The sequence below is a fragment of the Leptonychotes weddellii genome, chromosome 4 (genome assembly GCF_054177405.1).
Source record: "Leptonychotes weddellii isolate Sample4059 chromosome 4, ASM5417740v2, whole genome shotgun sequence".
Taxonomy (NCBI): Eukaryota; Metazoa; Chordata; class Mammalia; order Carnivora; family Phocidae; genus Leptonychotes; species Leptonychotes weddellii.
The window spans coordinates 11,617,107-11,634,515 of NC_138372.1; the positions used below are offsets into that span (position 1 = coordinate 11,617,107).

The 17,409-nt window shown below is 58.4% G+C and overlaps 1 protein-coding gene across 9 annotated transcripts in view; it reads left to right on the plus strand.

The window, feature by feature from the left end:
- Positions 1 to 17,409, plus strand: part of ARHGEF10L (Rho guanine nucleotide exchange factor 10 like) — a 160,344-nt gene that overhangs the window by 100,916 nt on the left and 42,019 nt on the right. For all 9 annotated transcript variants that reach the window (XR_014144693.1, XM_081817586.1, XM_081817583.1 and 6 more), the window contains 5 exons: positions 888 to 1,069; positions 3,927 to 4,042; positions 4,614 to 4,741; positions 6,176 to 6,276; positions 13,473 to 13,594. Coding sequence is in view for 8 of the 9 variants with exons in the window: in XM_081817586.1 (XP_081673712.1) it covers positions 888 to 1,069; positions 3,927 to 4,042; positions 4,614 to 4,741; positions 6,176 to 6,276; positions 13,473 to 13,594 (649 nt within the window). In the remaining variant the exon portion in view is untranslated. The remainder of the gene's footprint in view (positions 1 to 887; positions 1,070 to 3,926; positions 4,043 to 4,613; positions 4,742 to 6,175; positions 6,277 to 13,472; positions 13,595 to 17,409) is intronic.

Consider the following 17,409-nt stretch of genomic DNA (forward strand, 5'->3'; position numbering starts at 1 on the left):
CCACCCATCCATCCACCCACCCACCCACCCATCCATCCATCCACCCACCCATCCATCCATCCATCCATCTATCCATCCACCCACCCATCAAAGACTTATTGGGCCCTTACTTTATGTCAGTTCACAGGTCTGGAGGAGACCCGGCACTGATAGGGGACTCAGACAAGGAAGCTTGTGTCCCAGATCAGTGTGATGGTGCTTAAGGCTATCTCGTTCCCTCCCTCCCTCCCTGATTCAGCACTGTGATTTTTAAGGCACCATATTTGATGAACACCTGCTCTGCCCCCTGCTGCTCAGGGCCTAGCCTGGTGTGAGCTGTGATGGGGATGCTAGTGGCCCACTTTGGGGAGAGGGGGTTGGGGGATCAGCTTAGGTGATTCGGCGCAAGTCATGTGACCTGTCTGATTGTTGGTGTCCTTGTCTGGAATAATACAAGCTTCCTAGCAGGGCCGCTGTGGGAATCGCAGGTGATTGGAGGCCAGCGGCCTGCTCGGGGAGAAGGCCCTCCTATGGTCCCTGATGCCTACACCTGGCCCAGCCCCGTGGCTGGCCCCCATTGGTCTCAGCCCCCTAGAAATCACTCAATAACAGGAATGACCTTCCTTTCCATTTTGTCTTTTTCCTCAGGCCTGCCAACCACAGGTAGGGGTTTGGGGGCTCGGGGCCTCGGGGCATGTGATTTTGGATCTGGGCTGGGGCCTGGGCACCCCAGGGCTTCTGCCTCATTGATGGCTCTCTGCTCTGCCTAGCTTGGTTTTGGCCCGAGGTCTGGTGCTTGTGTTGCAAGGGGCCTGGCTGAGCTGGTGTGCTGAGGAGTGTGCTCTGGGCTGGCCCTGTGCCTGGGCTGCTGCGGGCTCTCCAGGGCTTCCTCCTATCTGTCCTGGCAGGGGCCAGCTGGAGATCAGCAGCCTGGTGCCCCTCGGGCCCAAGTACGTGGTGAAGTGGAACACGGCGCTGCCCCAGGTGCAGGTGGTGGAGGTGGGCCAGGAGAGCGGCTCCTACGACAAGGACAACGTGCTCATCCAGCATGCTGGCGCCAAGAAGGCTTCCGCCGTGGGCCAGGCCCAGAGTGAGTACCCACCCCGCTGCTGCCGGAGGGGCACCTGCACAGGCCTGTGGTCCTTGTCTGGGAACCCCAGACCGATGGGCCACCTGGCCAAGAGGCTCTGGCTGGTTTGCAGCCCCACACTACACACAGACGCACACCCAGACCCCCAGCTGCTCGTGCACGTTCCAGAGTCACACCTCCATCTCTTGCGCGGGACACTGTCCCTGCCCCTCCCACCCCTATACCCTTGTGCACCTGTGTGCCTACACGAGCGTGCATGCACAATGCCTTTGAGTTCCAAAGTGGGACTTCAGTTCCTGCTTGACCATCGCCTACCTCCTACGGGACCTCAGTGGATGGCCCTCCTCTCTGGGCTTCAGTTTCCCTCTCTGTGCAGTGAGGGGCCCAGGTGATACTCCAGTAGGCTCCTTGACCCTCAGGGACCAGGCTCAGGGCTGTGTGGCTCCGACTTTTTGGGCACGAGAGGAATGAGAATGCGGAGGGAGTGGCGCCGGGCAGCCTCTCAGTGGTGCACCTCCGTTCATCTCCGCGGGGGCCGCCACCATCAGACCCGGTCTGGTGCAGGAGCTTCCTGGCTGCGGGCCTTCCCTGTGCCTTTGCCCCCTTCCTGTCCATCCTCCATCCAAATGCAGATCAGGTCTGTGTGTGTGTCACCCTCCACCCCGAACCCACCCGTGGCTTCTCCTTGCTCTCAGGGTAAAGTCCCAGGTCTTCGTTGGCCCCCTCACACCACTGCGGGGGGCGCCCACCCGCCCCGCCCTCCCCAGGCTGGCCACACCGGCCTCTCAGTTCCTGAGGGGCAGAGCCCCCTCCTGCCCCAGGACCTTCTCCCAGCCTCCACCCTTCTGCAGACTCTTTTGCTATCCTACTTACTCATCTTAGCTCAGATGACACTTCTGCAGAGAAGCCTTTCCTGATTCCTTTGGACTGGGCCAGCACCCCCCCCAATCCTGGGCTCTCAAGGCCCAGTCCTATGGTCACCTTCCCTGGGAGGGTTCGGCAGCAGCCCTCCTTCAGGGCCTGGTTTGCAGGGGATGTTAACAGCTGTTTGTTGAATGAAGGGAGGGTGCTGAGCTGCAGGGCTGGCAGGAAGGAGCTGGGCCAGAGGTCCCTTCCACAGGCTCTGGCTTCCATGTCCACCTGCCCACCGGCTCGGCTCTGTCCAGGGCCTGACCTGGGAGGGTACCTCCCTGGGTCTCGGGCAATTCTGGCAACTGAGAGGGTTGTGGCACCATGCCCTGTTGCCCTCGGAGGGTGGGGCTGGCCGGCTGTGCCTACTCCCAAGTACTGGGCCCCTTCCCCTGGGTCTGTGAGCAGGAAGGGCTATTTTGCGGTTTCCAGAAGCCCCCAGCGAAGGGCCCCATTTGTCTTCCCCAGAGGCGCCTTCGGCCCTAGCTTGACTCCACCTTACTGCTCCCAACCACCTTGGGGCCCCTCCTTCACTGCCACGTTTCTCAAACGAGAGTACTACGTGGCCTGACTCCCTTCAAGGGGAAAAGAAAGCATTCTTGTTGAACCCTAGTTGGCCTTGAATGATTTTTTATCACATTGTTATTTGAATATGTGCAAATACAAGACTAGGTATGAAAAACTCGTGATGCTTATATCCCTTGAACAACCGTAAAAACAAAACAAAATCACAAGTGGGATAAAAAAGAAGCTACAAAACAATAAAATTCAAATTAACAGCATTCATTTAATGTGATGGATGATGTTGTTTTGCTGGAACCCAGTTGCTCACGATGTGGCTGTGGGCCTCTTCTGGGGCAGGTTCTTTTGAGATCTCTGTACCCCTCCCTTAGGGTGCCCTGTGGTGACCCGCGTTGCCCACCAGCTTACCCACTGGGCTCACTGCAGAGTCTGTCTTTGCTCTTTTGGTGTGAGTGCATCACTTCTCTGCCAGGTCTCCCCTTGCTCCCTGCTCATTACCTGGTGACAGCTGAGGTACTCGTGCTCATTACCAGAGCCCATGGAAGCCCTGACACCATGCAGCAAAACATGGCCTGAAAGTCATTCTATCCAGGTGACTCAGGATGTACATCTGTTCTCCAGATACTCTTCTAAATGAAAACCCCAAATAAGCCCTCCTCCAGGGTTCCATAAGACCCCAGCTCGAGAGACCTTGGCCTAGAGAATACAGCCCAAATTCCCTAGCACGGCATTCAAGGACTTTCCCTCCTGGCCTGCTGCTCCTTCCTGCTCTGTCTCTTGCTGCTCATCTCCCATGCCCCCAGTGCTACATTTGTATCATCCCCAGAGATCCGGGCACCCTCACTGTGCCCTTGCCCTGGTATCTTTCTCCCTAGTGCCTTTCATCTGTTGTGGTTCTTAATTGACTGATGCCCCTGTCTCCCCCATCCAGGTCATAAGCTCCGTAAGAACAGGGATCCTTTCTGTCTTGTTTACAGCTGTCTCTCCAACACCTGGAATAGAACCTGGCACATAGTAGGTCCTTAGTACATCTGTGAACACCTTGCAGTTCGTGGGCTTCCTCAAGCCACAGTGCTTTGCATATGCTGTTCTCCTTTATGGCAGCAAGCCCACCACACGCCTGGCCCTGTGAAGGTTCCTCACTTCTTGCATGCACAGTTGGTTCTTAGTCTTCTGGCCTCCTGTGACCCTTTGAGAGTGGCCTGGACCCCAGATGCTGGACTACCTGTGACTGGATCTGGGCCTCCTCCCCCCCCACCCCGACTAGGAACTCCACCAGGGCAAGAGCCTGGTAATGTCTCCTTCTGTGTCTGTAGTGCCGTATCTCCAGGGCGACAGGTCTTCTTTTATGCAGTAAATGGATGCTTGGGTCCTCGTTAGCCCCTCCTCCACCCCTGAAGTTGAGTTGGGTCTCTTCTCTGTCCAGATAAGGTGTATTTCGGCCCCCCGCGCCTCTTCCAGGAGCTGCAGGACCTGCAGAAAGATCTGGCTGTGGTCGAGCAGATAACCTTCCTCATCAGCACGCTGCACGGCACCTACCAGGTACCCAGCCCTGGCCCGGCTTTGTTGGGCTCTGGGCTCCTCCCTCGGGCAATGCCCAGATCAGCAGGCGGAGTGGGAGAGGGCTCCTGTCTTAGCCCAGGCCCCAGGCGTGCTCCTGGCTCCTGAATCCCACAGGCAGGAGGAGCAGCTAGAACTCCCCACTGCTACCTAGATGTCTGGTATGCGGCCTCTGGTTCGGGGGTGAAGCTCTGATTTGGGTTAAGTGGGGTCTGGCTGTGTGGTGATTGTTTTGTTCTCTGCACACTGACCAGTCAGTCTCGCAGCCCCTTCCTGGACCTCACCCCAAAGCTGGAGAGGAGGCTGGCTGGGAGGTTGTCCCTCTCACAGGAGGGGTACCAGCTGGGGTCTGAACGAGGGCTGGGAAGCCTGCTGTGGGCCTGCAGCCCAGGGAGCCGGCCGCCTCCTGTGGCTGAGCCAGGGGTCCCTGCTGAGCTCCCGGACCTCCCCAGCTCCTCTCCCCCCGGGGTCCCCCCGGATGCTCGAGGATCCTGTGTGGCTCTGGGGGAGCCAGCAGGCCGGGTGGTGATCTCACTGGCCTCCTCAACCCTAGAACCTAAACATGACTGTGGCTCAAGACTGGTGCCTGGCCCTGCAGAGGCTAATGCGGGTAAAAGAGGAGGAGATCCACTCGGCCAACAAGTGTCGTCTCAGGCTCCTGCTTCCTGGAAAACCTGACAAGTGAGATGGGGAGCGGCCACCGCTGACGGGTGGTGGGGGGACGCGGAGAGAGGGCACCTGGAGCGGACCCATTCATCAGTGTGGTCATGGGCGTGGGTGTATACACACTGTGGGCCCTGCCCAGCATAGCTCATTAGCCATTGAATGAATGAATGAATGAATGAATGAGTGACTGGTTCATACTTGACTTAAGCCTATCCTCTGTTAGGAGATGCTCTGCTATTGGTTGGTTCCATTTGTGCTGTGACCTTTTCCCTCACTCCAGATGGTGCAGAGCCCTGGGAACAGGCCTTGGGTCTCCTCACGGACCCAGCCTCCCCCCAGCATGACCCCTACCCCCAAATGCCCACCCTGGCACTTGTGCTCCATCGTAGACCCTCAGCTGATGTTTGTGGAATTGATGACAGGTCTAGCAGAGATAGGGAAGGCTAGCTCTGAGCCCCAGTTTGCAGATGAGGGCGGTGAGGCTCCAGGGGTTGTCGGATAGTGCCCCCCCCCCCCCCCCCCCCCCGCCGGCCACGGAGTAGGTTCTGGGCTCTGACCTGAAGCCTAGGCTGGTGCAGTGCGGTGGCTCACCGCCCAGGTTTGACCTCAAGGATGGGGGGACGGTGGGGGGCAGAGTGTTACAGGCACCCTGGCTTCAGGGCCGGGAAGATCGGAGCACTGGTGTTTGAGGCAGGGCCCTAAGCCCAGGAGCCCAAGACACAAGGCTCCAGGCTGGAGTCTCAGAGACAGAGAGGCAGGGCTCTGAGCTGGAATCCCAACCCACCAATGTGCCATTCCCCTGCTGAGGGGGCCTCACACAGCCCCTTCCCGCCCCTGTACCCCTTTCTCCCTTGGGAGAGTTAGTGACACTGGCCCTGCCCGCCCCCTGGGATGGCCCCCCTCCCCGCCGCCCGGTGGAAAACAGACCCCAGAGGACCCTGAGGGGCCCCGCTGCTCCAAGGTGAGAGGACAGTAGTGTGACAACAGTGACCTCTAGCTGCCCAAGCCTGTCACAAGCCCATTCACTCATGTGTCCATGCTGCAAGTCTTTGCTGAGCAGCTGTCCTGTGCCAGGTGCTGGGAGCAGGCCCGCGGGAGCCCGTTCCTCCCTGCAGACGCTCCCGGTCGGATGTGTACGTGTGTCTGACGAGGCCCGTGGAAAGCTGACCGGGGAGCCCTGGCCTCTCGAGTCGCTAGGCACCAAGCCCAGGGGCCAGGGGCTGGGCTGGGGAGCGTGGCCTGGTGGCTTTAGGGAGGGACCTCCATTCTGGGGTCACGGTGGGTGGAGGGACTCTTCCCCCAGGGGATGGAGGCTTTGGGGGGGCCACCAGGCTTTCTGGCCCCGCTTTGATACTCTGAGCTGAGCTGGCACCACAGCCGGTGCCCGTGGTTGAGGGAAGAACCAGACGCTTGTTCTGGGCGCTCACGCTCCTCGCCCTCTCGCCGCAGGTCCGGCCGCCCCATCAGCTTCATGGTGGTCTTCATCACTCCCAACCCCCTGAGCAAGATCTCCTGGGTCAACCGGTTGCACTTGGCCAAGATCGGACTCCGTGAGTGAAGCCCTGGGGAGAGTACCTCAGGGGACAGGGGTGCAGAGCAGGGAGGCTTGGGGTGTGCATGTGTGGATGCGTGGGGGCGGGGGGGCTTCTGAGTTGGAGGGAGGCGGTGCCGTGGAGGAACACGGGAGCCAGGGTTCTGAGTCCTGAGGCTCTGCCTAGTAACCCTGGACAAGTCACTGCCCTTGTCTGAGCCTCAGTTTCCCCGTCTGTAAAGTGATGGCAGTTGATGATGTCAGTGAGTGGTTGTCAGGGCCCTGGGGGAGGGTGGTGAGGGCGTGGCTGCTGAGGGGCTTTCTTTCAGTGGGATGGAAATGTTCTAAACGTAGGCAGTGCCGAATATACTAGAAACCTTGATGTGAATACTTTAAAAGGGCGGATTTTACGGTAACCGAATTCTTTCTCAATCAAGCTGTTACCAAAAGAAAAAAAACAAAACAATGCAGGTTAGAGTAAACTGATTCTCAACCAGGGCCTCTTTTTTTGTCTCATGCACCCCGTAATGATCATATAAATAAGACAATGTTTACAGAGCGCGTCCTACATGGCGGACGTTTTTCTAAGCATTTTACACACGTCTTTTTCTTTTCACATTGATGATAATTCTGAGAGGTAGGTTCTGTTGTGAACCCCCTTTTACAGTGGAGGGCTCCGAGGCCCAGAGAGGTGCAGTGACTTGCCTGAGCTCACATAGCAGGAAGGGGCAGAGCTGGTAGACATTACATGAGGAACCAATCAACAGGGAGAGGTGGTGCCATTTAGGGGACAGAGATGGGTGACGTGACTGTCACCGAGCCTGGGGATCAGGACTGCCGTCAGGGAGGGCCTCTGGGAAGTGACATCTGAAGCTAACAGAGATCTGGGCAAAGCAGTCTAGGCTTCGGAAGAGCAAGTGCAAAGGTCCTGCGGTGGCCAGAGCTGATGAATTGTGGGGCGAGAAGTAGGCAGGGGAAAGGTCGGGCAGCTTTTCCAGAAAGCCAGGGCGAGATGTATGGAACTCATTCTGAGCGTGATGGGCAACTCCTTATAGCAGTGAGAGCTGGGCAGCATCCTGATCTGGTTTCCACTTGAGTGGATGGCTCTGTCCACTGTGCCGAGAGGGCATGGGGAGGTGGGAGGAAATGGGGAGGAGGTGGTGGCTTTGGGGGAGCCAGGGTCAGAGGCCTTGATCTGGTGCTGACGTGGCAAAAGCCTCCGCTGGATGTTTCCAGGCGACCAGGAGAGCTGCAGAGGGAGGAGAGAGGATTTTAAGCGGAGACAGCCCCAGCCTTGGCAGCCAACCGCGGGAATTCTAGCCCCAGGGAAGGCTGACGTGGCTCCGGGCCGGCCCCCGGAGCAGTCCAGTCTTGGGCACGCCTGAGCTGATTGTACGCCTGCTCTAAAAGTCAGGTCAGTCTCTGGTTGGAGGCCCGGCTGCTCTGCCGAGTGGGGCGTGGCGCTGGAGGGAGAGGGGCCGGCGGGTGTGAGCCTCTCCTCTCTCGGCTGCCAGCCACGCGCTCAGCTGATTCGTCTCCAGTGACTTCGCTGCAGCAAAAGTTTTTTTTTTAAGATTTATTTATTTATTTACTTGACAGCGAGAGACGCAGCGAGAGACGCAGCGAGAGAGGGAACACAAGCAGGGGGAATGGGAGAGGGAGAAGCAGGCTTCCCGCCGAGCAGGGAGCCCGATGTGGGGCTAGATCCCAGGACCCTGGGATCATGACCTGAGCCGAAGGCAGATGCTTAACCGACTGAGCCACCCAGACGCCCCGCAGCAAAAGTTTTTCATGGAAGGAGAGTCATTGGAAATCTTATTTGAATGCCTGGGTTCCCCTGGGGCTTGAGTAATTTGTTCCTTTTATTTTGCCAGGTTTTTTGTTTTTTTTTTAATCTGCAGTACTTGGTCAGGTGGGGCGGAGAATAATACGAGCCTGTTAGTAATAGAATATGTTAAAAACATTTATTCACAAAGGATGTGATTCCTTTCTTTCTTTCTTTTTTTTTTTTTTTGTATTTCTCTTTTCCTGACTACCACGTACGGAGATCATAATCCACTAAACGTTGAAGAAAGAGAGAGCTGGACTGGGGGGTGCCTGGGCTCCGGAATGGGGGGGTCAGTTCTGCCCCTAGGGAGGAAAGGGCAGGATGCCCTGGGGAATCTGGGGACCTGCTTCACATCCCAGCGGGGCCCCTACTGTGCCGTGTGGCCTGGGGAAAGGCCTCTGGGAGGTGAGTCGGACTAGAGCTCCAGTGGTCCTCTCCCCTCTTACATTTTGGGATCTTAGGGCCTAGTGAAATGGATCTGGCTGCCTGGGGTCAGTTTCCGGCTCTGTCCCTTCCCAGCTCTGTGATCTCGGGCAAATGATTTAACCTTTAAATGCCTTTCTCTATCGGAAAGTGGGGATAATGCCAGTGCCCCCATCACAGGGCTCTTGTTAACATATGGGGAGACAGTGTGGTAGGCTCCTGGGATGGCCAGTGCCTGGCCTGTGGGAGAAGCTCCTAGGACAAGGGGGTGCCTGCATCTCACTGATGGGGAAGTGACTGGTCTAAGGTCGCACACGATTCAGTGCAGAACAGGGACGGGACGGGCCACCCTCCCACCCCTCTGCCAATTAGTCTCCTGTTCATAAAGGCTCCAGGGAAGGGTTGCAGATGGAAGGCCCCAGAGAAGGAAGAGGCATGATTGTGGGCTTCCAGTGCTCCCTGCCTGTGTCCCTTCACCTGAAGCTCTTCAAGTGCTGCATTTGTGGCTCTTACAGCCCCTGGGTCCCTGGAGCCTCTCCCACTGCACCCCTCCTTATTCCCACCTTCCCAAGGACCTGGGCCGGGCAGGCTGCGGGCTGGTCCCAAGCTCACAGGGACACATCCTCACAGGGTGCGATCTGGGGGGCCCTCCCTTGCTGCCTCGGACTTGGCTAGTTGTCCAGCCCTCAGTCCTCACAGTGACTCCCTTGCTCCCCCTGACGACGATCCAGTGACGGATCCTGAGCGTGGCCCTGAGCACGCCCCAGCTGTCCTTTCTACTGACTCTCAGCCAGTGCAGACATGGGCGCTGGGACCTGCCCAGGCCCTCAGGCTGCAGCAGTGGGTCTGCCCTTGGGAGCGGTGTTACCCCAGCTGGGTGACGGCCATTTGCTTGGCCTCCCTGGGCACCGGTGTCTGTCTCTCTCTCTGCGAGCTGGTGTTTGGAAAAGGAGGGTGCCCATGTCTCGCCAGCCCCTATGTCTGTGGCCGTGGCCAGTGGCATCTCCGTGGCGCTGGAGGTGTAAGAGGACCTTTGAGGGCAGCCTCGGATTTGGAACGTAGAGAAGGGCGGTCTGGGCTGCCACCCCGGAGTGTCACCCATAGCGGTGGCAGGAAAAGCACAGCACTGGGACTGAGCATGGGAGGACTTCGGGAGGCAGGTCGGGATCGAGGGGCAGGGCAGGGCCAGCGGCTCAGCCTGGTGCAGGTGGGGTGGCCGCCCTCAAGCCTGCGGTTAGGCAGACTCCTCACCTCCAGGACAGTGATCTCACTATTTCTTGAGGGCCTGGCATATACTAGGCGTTGAACCTTTTTTCCCTCCAGCGCTCACGATGACCCTTGAATGGTTGGAATAATTTTCCCCATTTTCCGGAGGAGGCAGCAGACTCAGAGAGGTTCGGTTTCTGGCTCTGTGTCACACAGTGAGGGAGCCGGAGGCTGAGTTGGGATCAGCTGGGGCCCAGCTGCCACAGTCAGCCTCCTGCCGCGGGCGGGGTGGCTCTGGGGGCGCGGAGGTGGGGGGAGCAGAAGGGGCCATGGCCTCCAGCCCCGGAGCCTCCCCCGCTGCCCCACAGGGTGCTCCTGTGTTCAGTGGGTGCTGGCAAACAGAGCTGGGCGCTAAATAAGCCCCCACTTAGTGTCAGTTGGAAATCTCGGCTCTGCCGACGGTGCCGGTTCTTAATGTCACTTATCCCAAGCGGGCTTTCAATTTTCAACTGCAACAGCCTTCTAATTTGGTCTCAGCCGCCCTGGTTTTGTGACAGGAACAATGGCAGTGGCAGATGGGGAGCTACAACTCCATTTTCCTTTAACGTTCCCCGATCGCAGGCAGGGAAGGCACCATCTGGAAGGAGAAGGTCAGGTCATTAAAAAATATATATCGTAATAAATTGCCAGGACTTGATGGGCTGTGGGTGCGGGGGGAAGGAGAGGAGAGGAGCTCGGGCGGCGTGGTGATGGGGTTGCTTTATGTTCACGGGCCGAACTCCAGGAAGGAGGTGGCGCCCCGGGGGGGCAGTTGCGTTTGAGCCGTCTGTTGGGCTCTCGGTGGTCTCCTTGAGAGCAGGGCAGACTCAAGTCCCACCCATCCGTATTCACCGCCCAGGGGCTTGTCCAAGAGGCAGCGCGGCGTCGTGATGTCCGCACCTGCCCGGGGAAGGGTGCTGCCCCGCGGGGTGGGCTGTCTGGGCTGTCAGCCCGCGCTCAGTGCATTCTCCGCCTCCTGGGCCCAGCCTTGGACGCCCCCCTGGCCTCCGGTTCTCCGGGTAGGAGAGGGATGCCAACACCCACCCCTCCTGGTGGCCCTGAGGATGAAATGAGGCCTCACGGGGCACAGAGCTTCGTAAACTGTGAGGTGTGGTGCACGTGTGCATTCCGTTATGATGGTGCTTGTCCTGTGCCGTAGCTGCCCTTTCCGCGACGGCCTCGCCTCCTTGGTGAGCTGTCCTTTCCTGGGATGCTGCCTCCAGGACCCGGTGGGGTGGAGGGCCCGATGCTGGGGGTGAGCTCACTGTGCAGCTGCTGGACGGCTGGTGGGGTGGGTGCCCTGGGCGCGCGGGCCGGAGCCTCTGCCGAAGCAGGTGGTTCATGTCATGGTGCCTGCCGCTTTGCGGATGTCTTTCACTTCTCAGAGAGCATCCTCCCGTGCCACCTCGTCCCAGCTCCTCGTGCCACCACCGGCACTGGGAGGCCGCCTCCTCTGGTGGCAGTGGCATTGTTAAAGGCCACGTTATTGAGGTTTGATTGACATTCCTCATACAGAACATAGGCGAGGTTGGGGAGCCTGTGGGCACACACGCACACAGACCAACATGCACACGCGCACTCACTCGCGCACGCACAGGAAAAAGAGCCAAGCCAATAAAGGAGCCAGAAACTGTGTTCAAGGCCGTGACAGACCAACAGGGGCTGAGACAGAAAGCGATGGAGGGGCGGGGGTGGGTGGTGGTCAGTTGAGGCCGCTCCCAGGAGGTGGACAAATAACCTAAGCCTCGGGGAGGAGAGGAGCCAGCCCCGGGGGTGGGGAGGACAGCGCTCCAGGCAGAGGGAACGTCCTGGGCTCATTCGTGTAAGTGGCTGAGGAAAGCCTAGCGCAGTGGAGCCTGGGACCGAGGGATGAGGCTGGGAGGGAAGGATCATCCTCACTGTCCTGGAAAAGTCTGGATTTGATTCCACGTGGATGGGACTCGAAGGACGTGGGAACGGCGACGTCCAGTGGAAGTGTAGCGGGATGGCTCTGGCTGTCGTGGGGGGCAGTGGTTAGCGTGGGAAACCGGTCTGGAGGCCCCTTGTGACTGGTGAGCCCCCTCAGATGGAGCTGACCCTTGCTCGGCTGGGCCAGCTTGGGCCCAAGTCCCTGCTTCCTCCTGGCCACTGAGTAGCCCTGTGAGGGGTGGGAAGGCTGTCATCACGCCTCTTCTGTGGAAGACGTCTCCTCCCATCCCTGAAGCTCCAGGTGCCCTTGAGCTTGATGTCATTGCGTTGAGTGACCCCTCTTGCCCAGGGAGCCCCATGCCATCCTCTGGCTCTCCCTCTCCGGGGCAGAGCTACCTCCTGGTTGTCCAGAGTCAGTCATGCCCCTCAGTCGGGGGGGGGGGCTGGTTGCCAGGAGACAGCATTGGGGTCCGGCAGACCCAGGTCCTCATCTGGACTCTGCCACCAGCCATGCACATGACCTGGTCAATTACATCATCCTCGAGTCGGTCTCATTGTCCATAAAGGGAAAATCGTGATTCTCACTGAGCTTGGTTACTGTGAAAACGAGAACCCGGGACACCTGTAGGACCTGACATGTGCCTGTGTGTGGACACGCAGTGGGTGTCTTCACCATGCCCTGCCCTGGCTGTCGGGGTTCCTAGAAGGTGGGCCCCATATGGAGTGCAGAGAAGGATGGGCTCTTGAACAGGGAGAATCCTCTGGGACGGATGGTAGTTTACCCGCTCACTCACGCCCTCATGTCATTCATCTTTTCAACCCGTGCTTGCTGAGCACTCACCATGTGCAGGCAGTGGGCTTGGTGCCAGGGAGACCTCAGCAAACAAGACAGGTCAGGTCCTGCTGCCCTGAGCTTACGTTCTAGAGACGTATGCAGAGAGACGGTGAACAAGGAGATAGACAAAGTGATTCTAGATTGTGGTGAAGGCTATGCGGGAAATAAGATGTGGTCTTTAGACTGGTTTCTGAGAGAGGGGGCCATCATAGCCAGGGTGGTCAGGGAGGACTTCTTGGAGGTGGTGGCGTGTGAGGGAGCCCTGACCCATGTGAAGGAGACATTGCAGAGTGTGGTTTAGCAGATGCTCTTGAACACAGCGATGTCCAGATGTGAGTCCAGGGTCTGAGAACCTGCACTTCTCACAGGCCCCTGGGGCCTCAGTGTCCAGCTAGACTGGGAACGTGGAGGCAGATGACCACCTGGGTTTCAGGGTGGGTCTCAAAGGAAGCAGGAGAGAGTCATCCTCTTGACCATACCATCATCATCAGAGCCAGGTGAAGAGCAGCATGTTTGTGTCACTTTGTCTTCTGGCTTGTTTTTGGCCATTCCCCGCCCCCGCCACCCCAGAAGCACCTCTAGACCTCTAGGTTAAGGCAGCAGGGCCTGGACTGTGCTCAGCATCACAACATTTTTGAAACTCTTTCTCATCTACTGTTTCACTGGATCCTCATAACGACCTCAAGACAAAGGCGTTTTTATGCCCCTGTCTCATGGGTGAAGAAATTGAGCCTAGAGTTGGGGGAATTTGCAGAAGGCTGCTCAATGAGAGGGTGGGTGAGCCAGGACTCAACTCTTAGGTTTCCCGACTCGCTGCCTTGGACGCATGGCCATGACCATGGAGCAAGGCCGGTTTTCATCTTGGCTGGACAGGCATGGGGCTGGGGGTGGCCCCCTGGGCTCGGCAGGGCTGCTCACTGCCCGCTTGGTCCTCGGATTCTGACCAGCTTCACCCGCCTCCTTCCTCTTGCTGTAGGGGAGGAGAACCAGCCGGGCTGGCTGTGTCCGGATGAGGACAAGAAGAGCAAAGCCCCATTCTGGTGCCCCATCCTGGCCTGCCGCATCCCTGCCTTCTCTTCCCGGGGCCTCAGCCTGCAGGTGAGTGGAATGGATCTTGCTGAGCCCACCACGAAGGTGGCTCGTGGGAGAACCAGGGTTTCCAGATTGTGCCCACAGCGGGAGAGGGCCAGGATACAGTCCCAGCTTCTCCACCTCTTACCGATGGAGTTGGTCAAGACGTTTTGGTGCTCTAGGAGTCAGCTTCCCCACCAAAAACATGGGGACAGATGCCCTTTGTCGGTCAAGTGAGCGGAAAATTCCGTGACTTAGAGCTAACAAGTAGCAGTGATCTCATCAGCTGATGGCATGACTCCAGCTCAGAAGAGAGGCCGGAATATGCCTGAGTAGCTCCGCCAGACCGTGGGTTGGCCCCTGTCTGATGCTGCCAGGTAGGAGCAGGCTCTGGCCCCGTGGCCGTCATGCCTCCGTCTGTCAAGCGCCTACTACATTCCCCCAGGGCTTTGCCACCACTCTTGTTTTGATATTTGTAAGAACCCCACAAATAGATGTTTCTAGATCTGTTTCCCAGGTTAGAAACTAAGGCTCAGACAGGTGACGTGATTTTCTAAAAACACAGCCAGTAGTGATGGGTCCAGGAATTGGCACCTTGCTTCACCCGATTCCACCACTAGCACATTCCCTCCGCTGTCACCTGTCCCTGATGTCCCGCCCGTGCTCACCGCTCCCTCTGGGGTCCTTACTGCCTATCCTCCTCCCTAGGAGAGGAGCTCATGTGAGCTCTGGGGAGGGGGAGGCACAGGCTTGGGACCTAGATACATAAGCCCTAAGAGACAAGCTGACTGGGCTGTAGATTGGGGCTCCAAACAGTGAAAAGTGCATACCCTTGAGATGTCAGTTCAGCCATGAGTTTGTTCATTTGTCTGTTCTGCATATAATTTTTGAGCACCTACAATGTTGCCAGGCCCTGTGAGGGACACTGGGTGTATGGTGGTGACCGAACGTACAAGGTCCCCACACTCCTGCAGCTTTCAGTCTGGAGAGAGACAGAAATACCCCGGCAAACAAAAGGGAACGCAGAAGAGTGATTGTGTGTTATGTTAGCTGGGATGGATATAGGGATGGGGCTCCATGGTTAGGGGGCCGAGAAGGCCTCTCGGAGGAGGTGGTGGACCTGAGTGGCAAGAAGGCTCCAACCCCTTGCGGGCCCAGGGGAGGAATATCCCAAACAGACGGCACAACACAGTCAGGAGCAGTCTGGGAAGCTACAGCTCGGTGAGCTGGGAGGAGAGGCTGGGGATCAGGTCTGATGTGGGTGCACTGGTCCACGCCAGCTTGCTGGGCTGGTCGCCATTGGGTTTCATTCTCAGGGCAATGACACCCCAAGGATGGCTCCATGCAGGGGACCAGCACCCTCTGATGTACATTTTGGAAAGATCATCTGGTCCTTCCGGCTGAGGTGTGAGCGAGTGAACTGTGGCCCCAGAGAGAGCAAGACTGGGGACTGAGAGACCGACACAGTGCTCTGTGCAGGGGTCCCGCTGAGCGGTGGCAGGACTTGGTGTGGGTGGAAGCAGGGCCAGGCTGGGGTGAGGCGAGCTGGGCACTCACCTAATCCTAAGCATCACGATGAGTGAAATTTTAATGCAATACTTACAACATCAAATCAGCAAAATTGTGGGCTTGGTTTGGCTGCTTTTTGGGGGGTAACAGGCTGGGATTAGGATGGGGCAGGGCTGTGCAATGCAGGGTCCGTTTCTTTAAAATCTTACTGATTGTTCATCGTGGATTTTTTTTGCATTAATTTTTATTGCCAAATTTGTGTTATAATATTCCTTTGGATGTTGGGGTGTTTTGGCCCCACTCTCCTTCTTCTCATCCCATTCCTAGAGCCTAGAGGAGGGGACAGGGGCAGGGGACACGGGAAGGCGTTCGGGGAGCGTGCCGGGGTAGGGCTGGCCACATTGATGAGAGTTCAGACAGGCGCTGAGGGGGCAGGAAGGACATACCCAGCTCTTGAGCTTGTGCACCCGGACGTGGTGTCAGGGGGCGGTGGAATGTTCCCCGTGCCACAGCCTGATTTAGGGGGTGCGGTCAGGTTCCCAGCATGGCTCGGTGGCCAGCGACCAGGATGGCAGCAACAACAGTGTGGTGGTGAGTGCTTTCAGGAGGCTCTGTTCTAGGCACTTCACCACCGGTAACTCTGGTCCTCCCCACTGCCCTCAGACCCTCAGAGGTGGGGCTTGCCCACACTCACTGGGGAAGGAGGGTCTTCTTGAGTCGTTCTGGCAGGGGAGGCCAGATGCTGTTCATTTCTGTAGGGCTCAGGGAAGCCGGCCTTTGTAGGCCTTCAGACCTCATTTATTAATGGGGAGGCCTGCTGAGTCCTGTGCGCTCCTTCCCAGCATGGGGTAGGGGGTTCCCAGGGAGTCCATGGAGCTGGAATTTTTCAGGGTCCACCCTGGCTGTGGCTTACCTGGCCCTAGGATATCCTGTGGAGAAGGCTGACCCCGGGGTGACTTCCGTCTCCCCCTGATGGCCTTAGTCCTTTCGAGAATATGGGACTCAGACCACGGCCTGACAGATCACTCCTGGGTGGTGAGGTCATAGACAAGCCGCTGCCTCCAGGGCGTCCCTAAAAGAAACCCACCTGACTGGGGAGCTGTCTTCCACCCCATACCTGGGGGCACACATCTGAGAAGCTCCTCATATGGAATTCTCAAGGCCTGGGGACGTAGCAGCCAGAAGCATCCTCAGCAACCTCCAGGTCCCCTGCCTGCCATCTCCCGAGGAGCCCCCTATGTGAGTGGCCTTCTGGGACAACGAGCCTGTGGAGCTCCTGAGGGACCTACTAGAGCCTGCATGTTCCCATTTGCTGGGTCCCAAGACACCACTTCCACTCCTCTTGCACCTGCCGCCCACCCCAGCCCGGGCAGGTGTGCCCCATCAGCTGTGCGGGCAGCCCAGATGACTGCGGGCCTCGGAGTGCCCAGGTCTTGTCCAACCACCCTGGGAACAGATGTGAGCGTGTCCGCCGCTGTGTGGGCCTGCCTCCTGGCCCACGGCCTCTCCCCAGGCCCTGTCCCAGGGGCCCCAGACTCGGGCTCTGCGGCTGGCCTAATGGGAGCCCGTGACTAAGTGTGTCCTCCGGGAAAGGCTTGCTGGCCCCAGCCCCCTCCCAGTGTAGACGAGGTCAGTGCTATTGTACTATTAGCCGGAGGAGGGTGTGCGGGGGTGCTCTCCCTCAAAGGAGCAGGGATGTGGGGGCCGTAGGAGGGAGCGTTGCTCTTCTCTGTGCTGATGGGTGGCCGGCGCCCAGGCTGGGCCACACCGAGGCCTTCCTCAAGAGGACAGCATCAGGGTGCACCCATCCCTGGACTGGAGCTCCAGCTCTGCACATGCCAGCCGTGTGACACTGGGAATCTGCTTTAGCACACGGTGTGATTCATGCCAGACCCTGGCTAGCCTGATGTGTGGCGCGCACGCAGAGTTCAAGATGGAAACAAAGATTGGAGGGCATTTTGGCCCCCAGAAAGACGCGAGTGTCTGTTCCGAAGGATTTCTAAGCTGACTGTCACCCCAGCAGCACCCCTGGTGGCACCCATCCGGGCTGGAGGCTGTCCCTGGAGCGGTGGCAGGAGGGCAAGGGGACGGCTCAGTGCAGAAGTGTCCCCCTGCCGTGAGCCGCGGTCCAGCCTGGGGCCTGCCTGGGGACACGGGCTTGGGAAAGGGGGCCAGGGTGCTCTACGATGTAGCGCCTCAGGGGGCCGGGGGCTGCAGTCCAGACCTGCAGAGGGTCTGCTCCAGGCTCGCTTAGGCCTCAGCATGCTGGCCGAGTGCCTCTGTCCTGGCCCTCCTTAGCCAGAGCTGCTTGCTATTTTGTGGGGTCCCCTTCC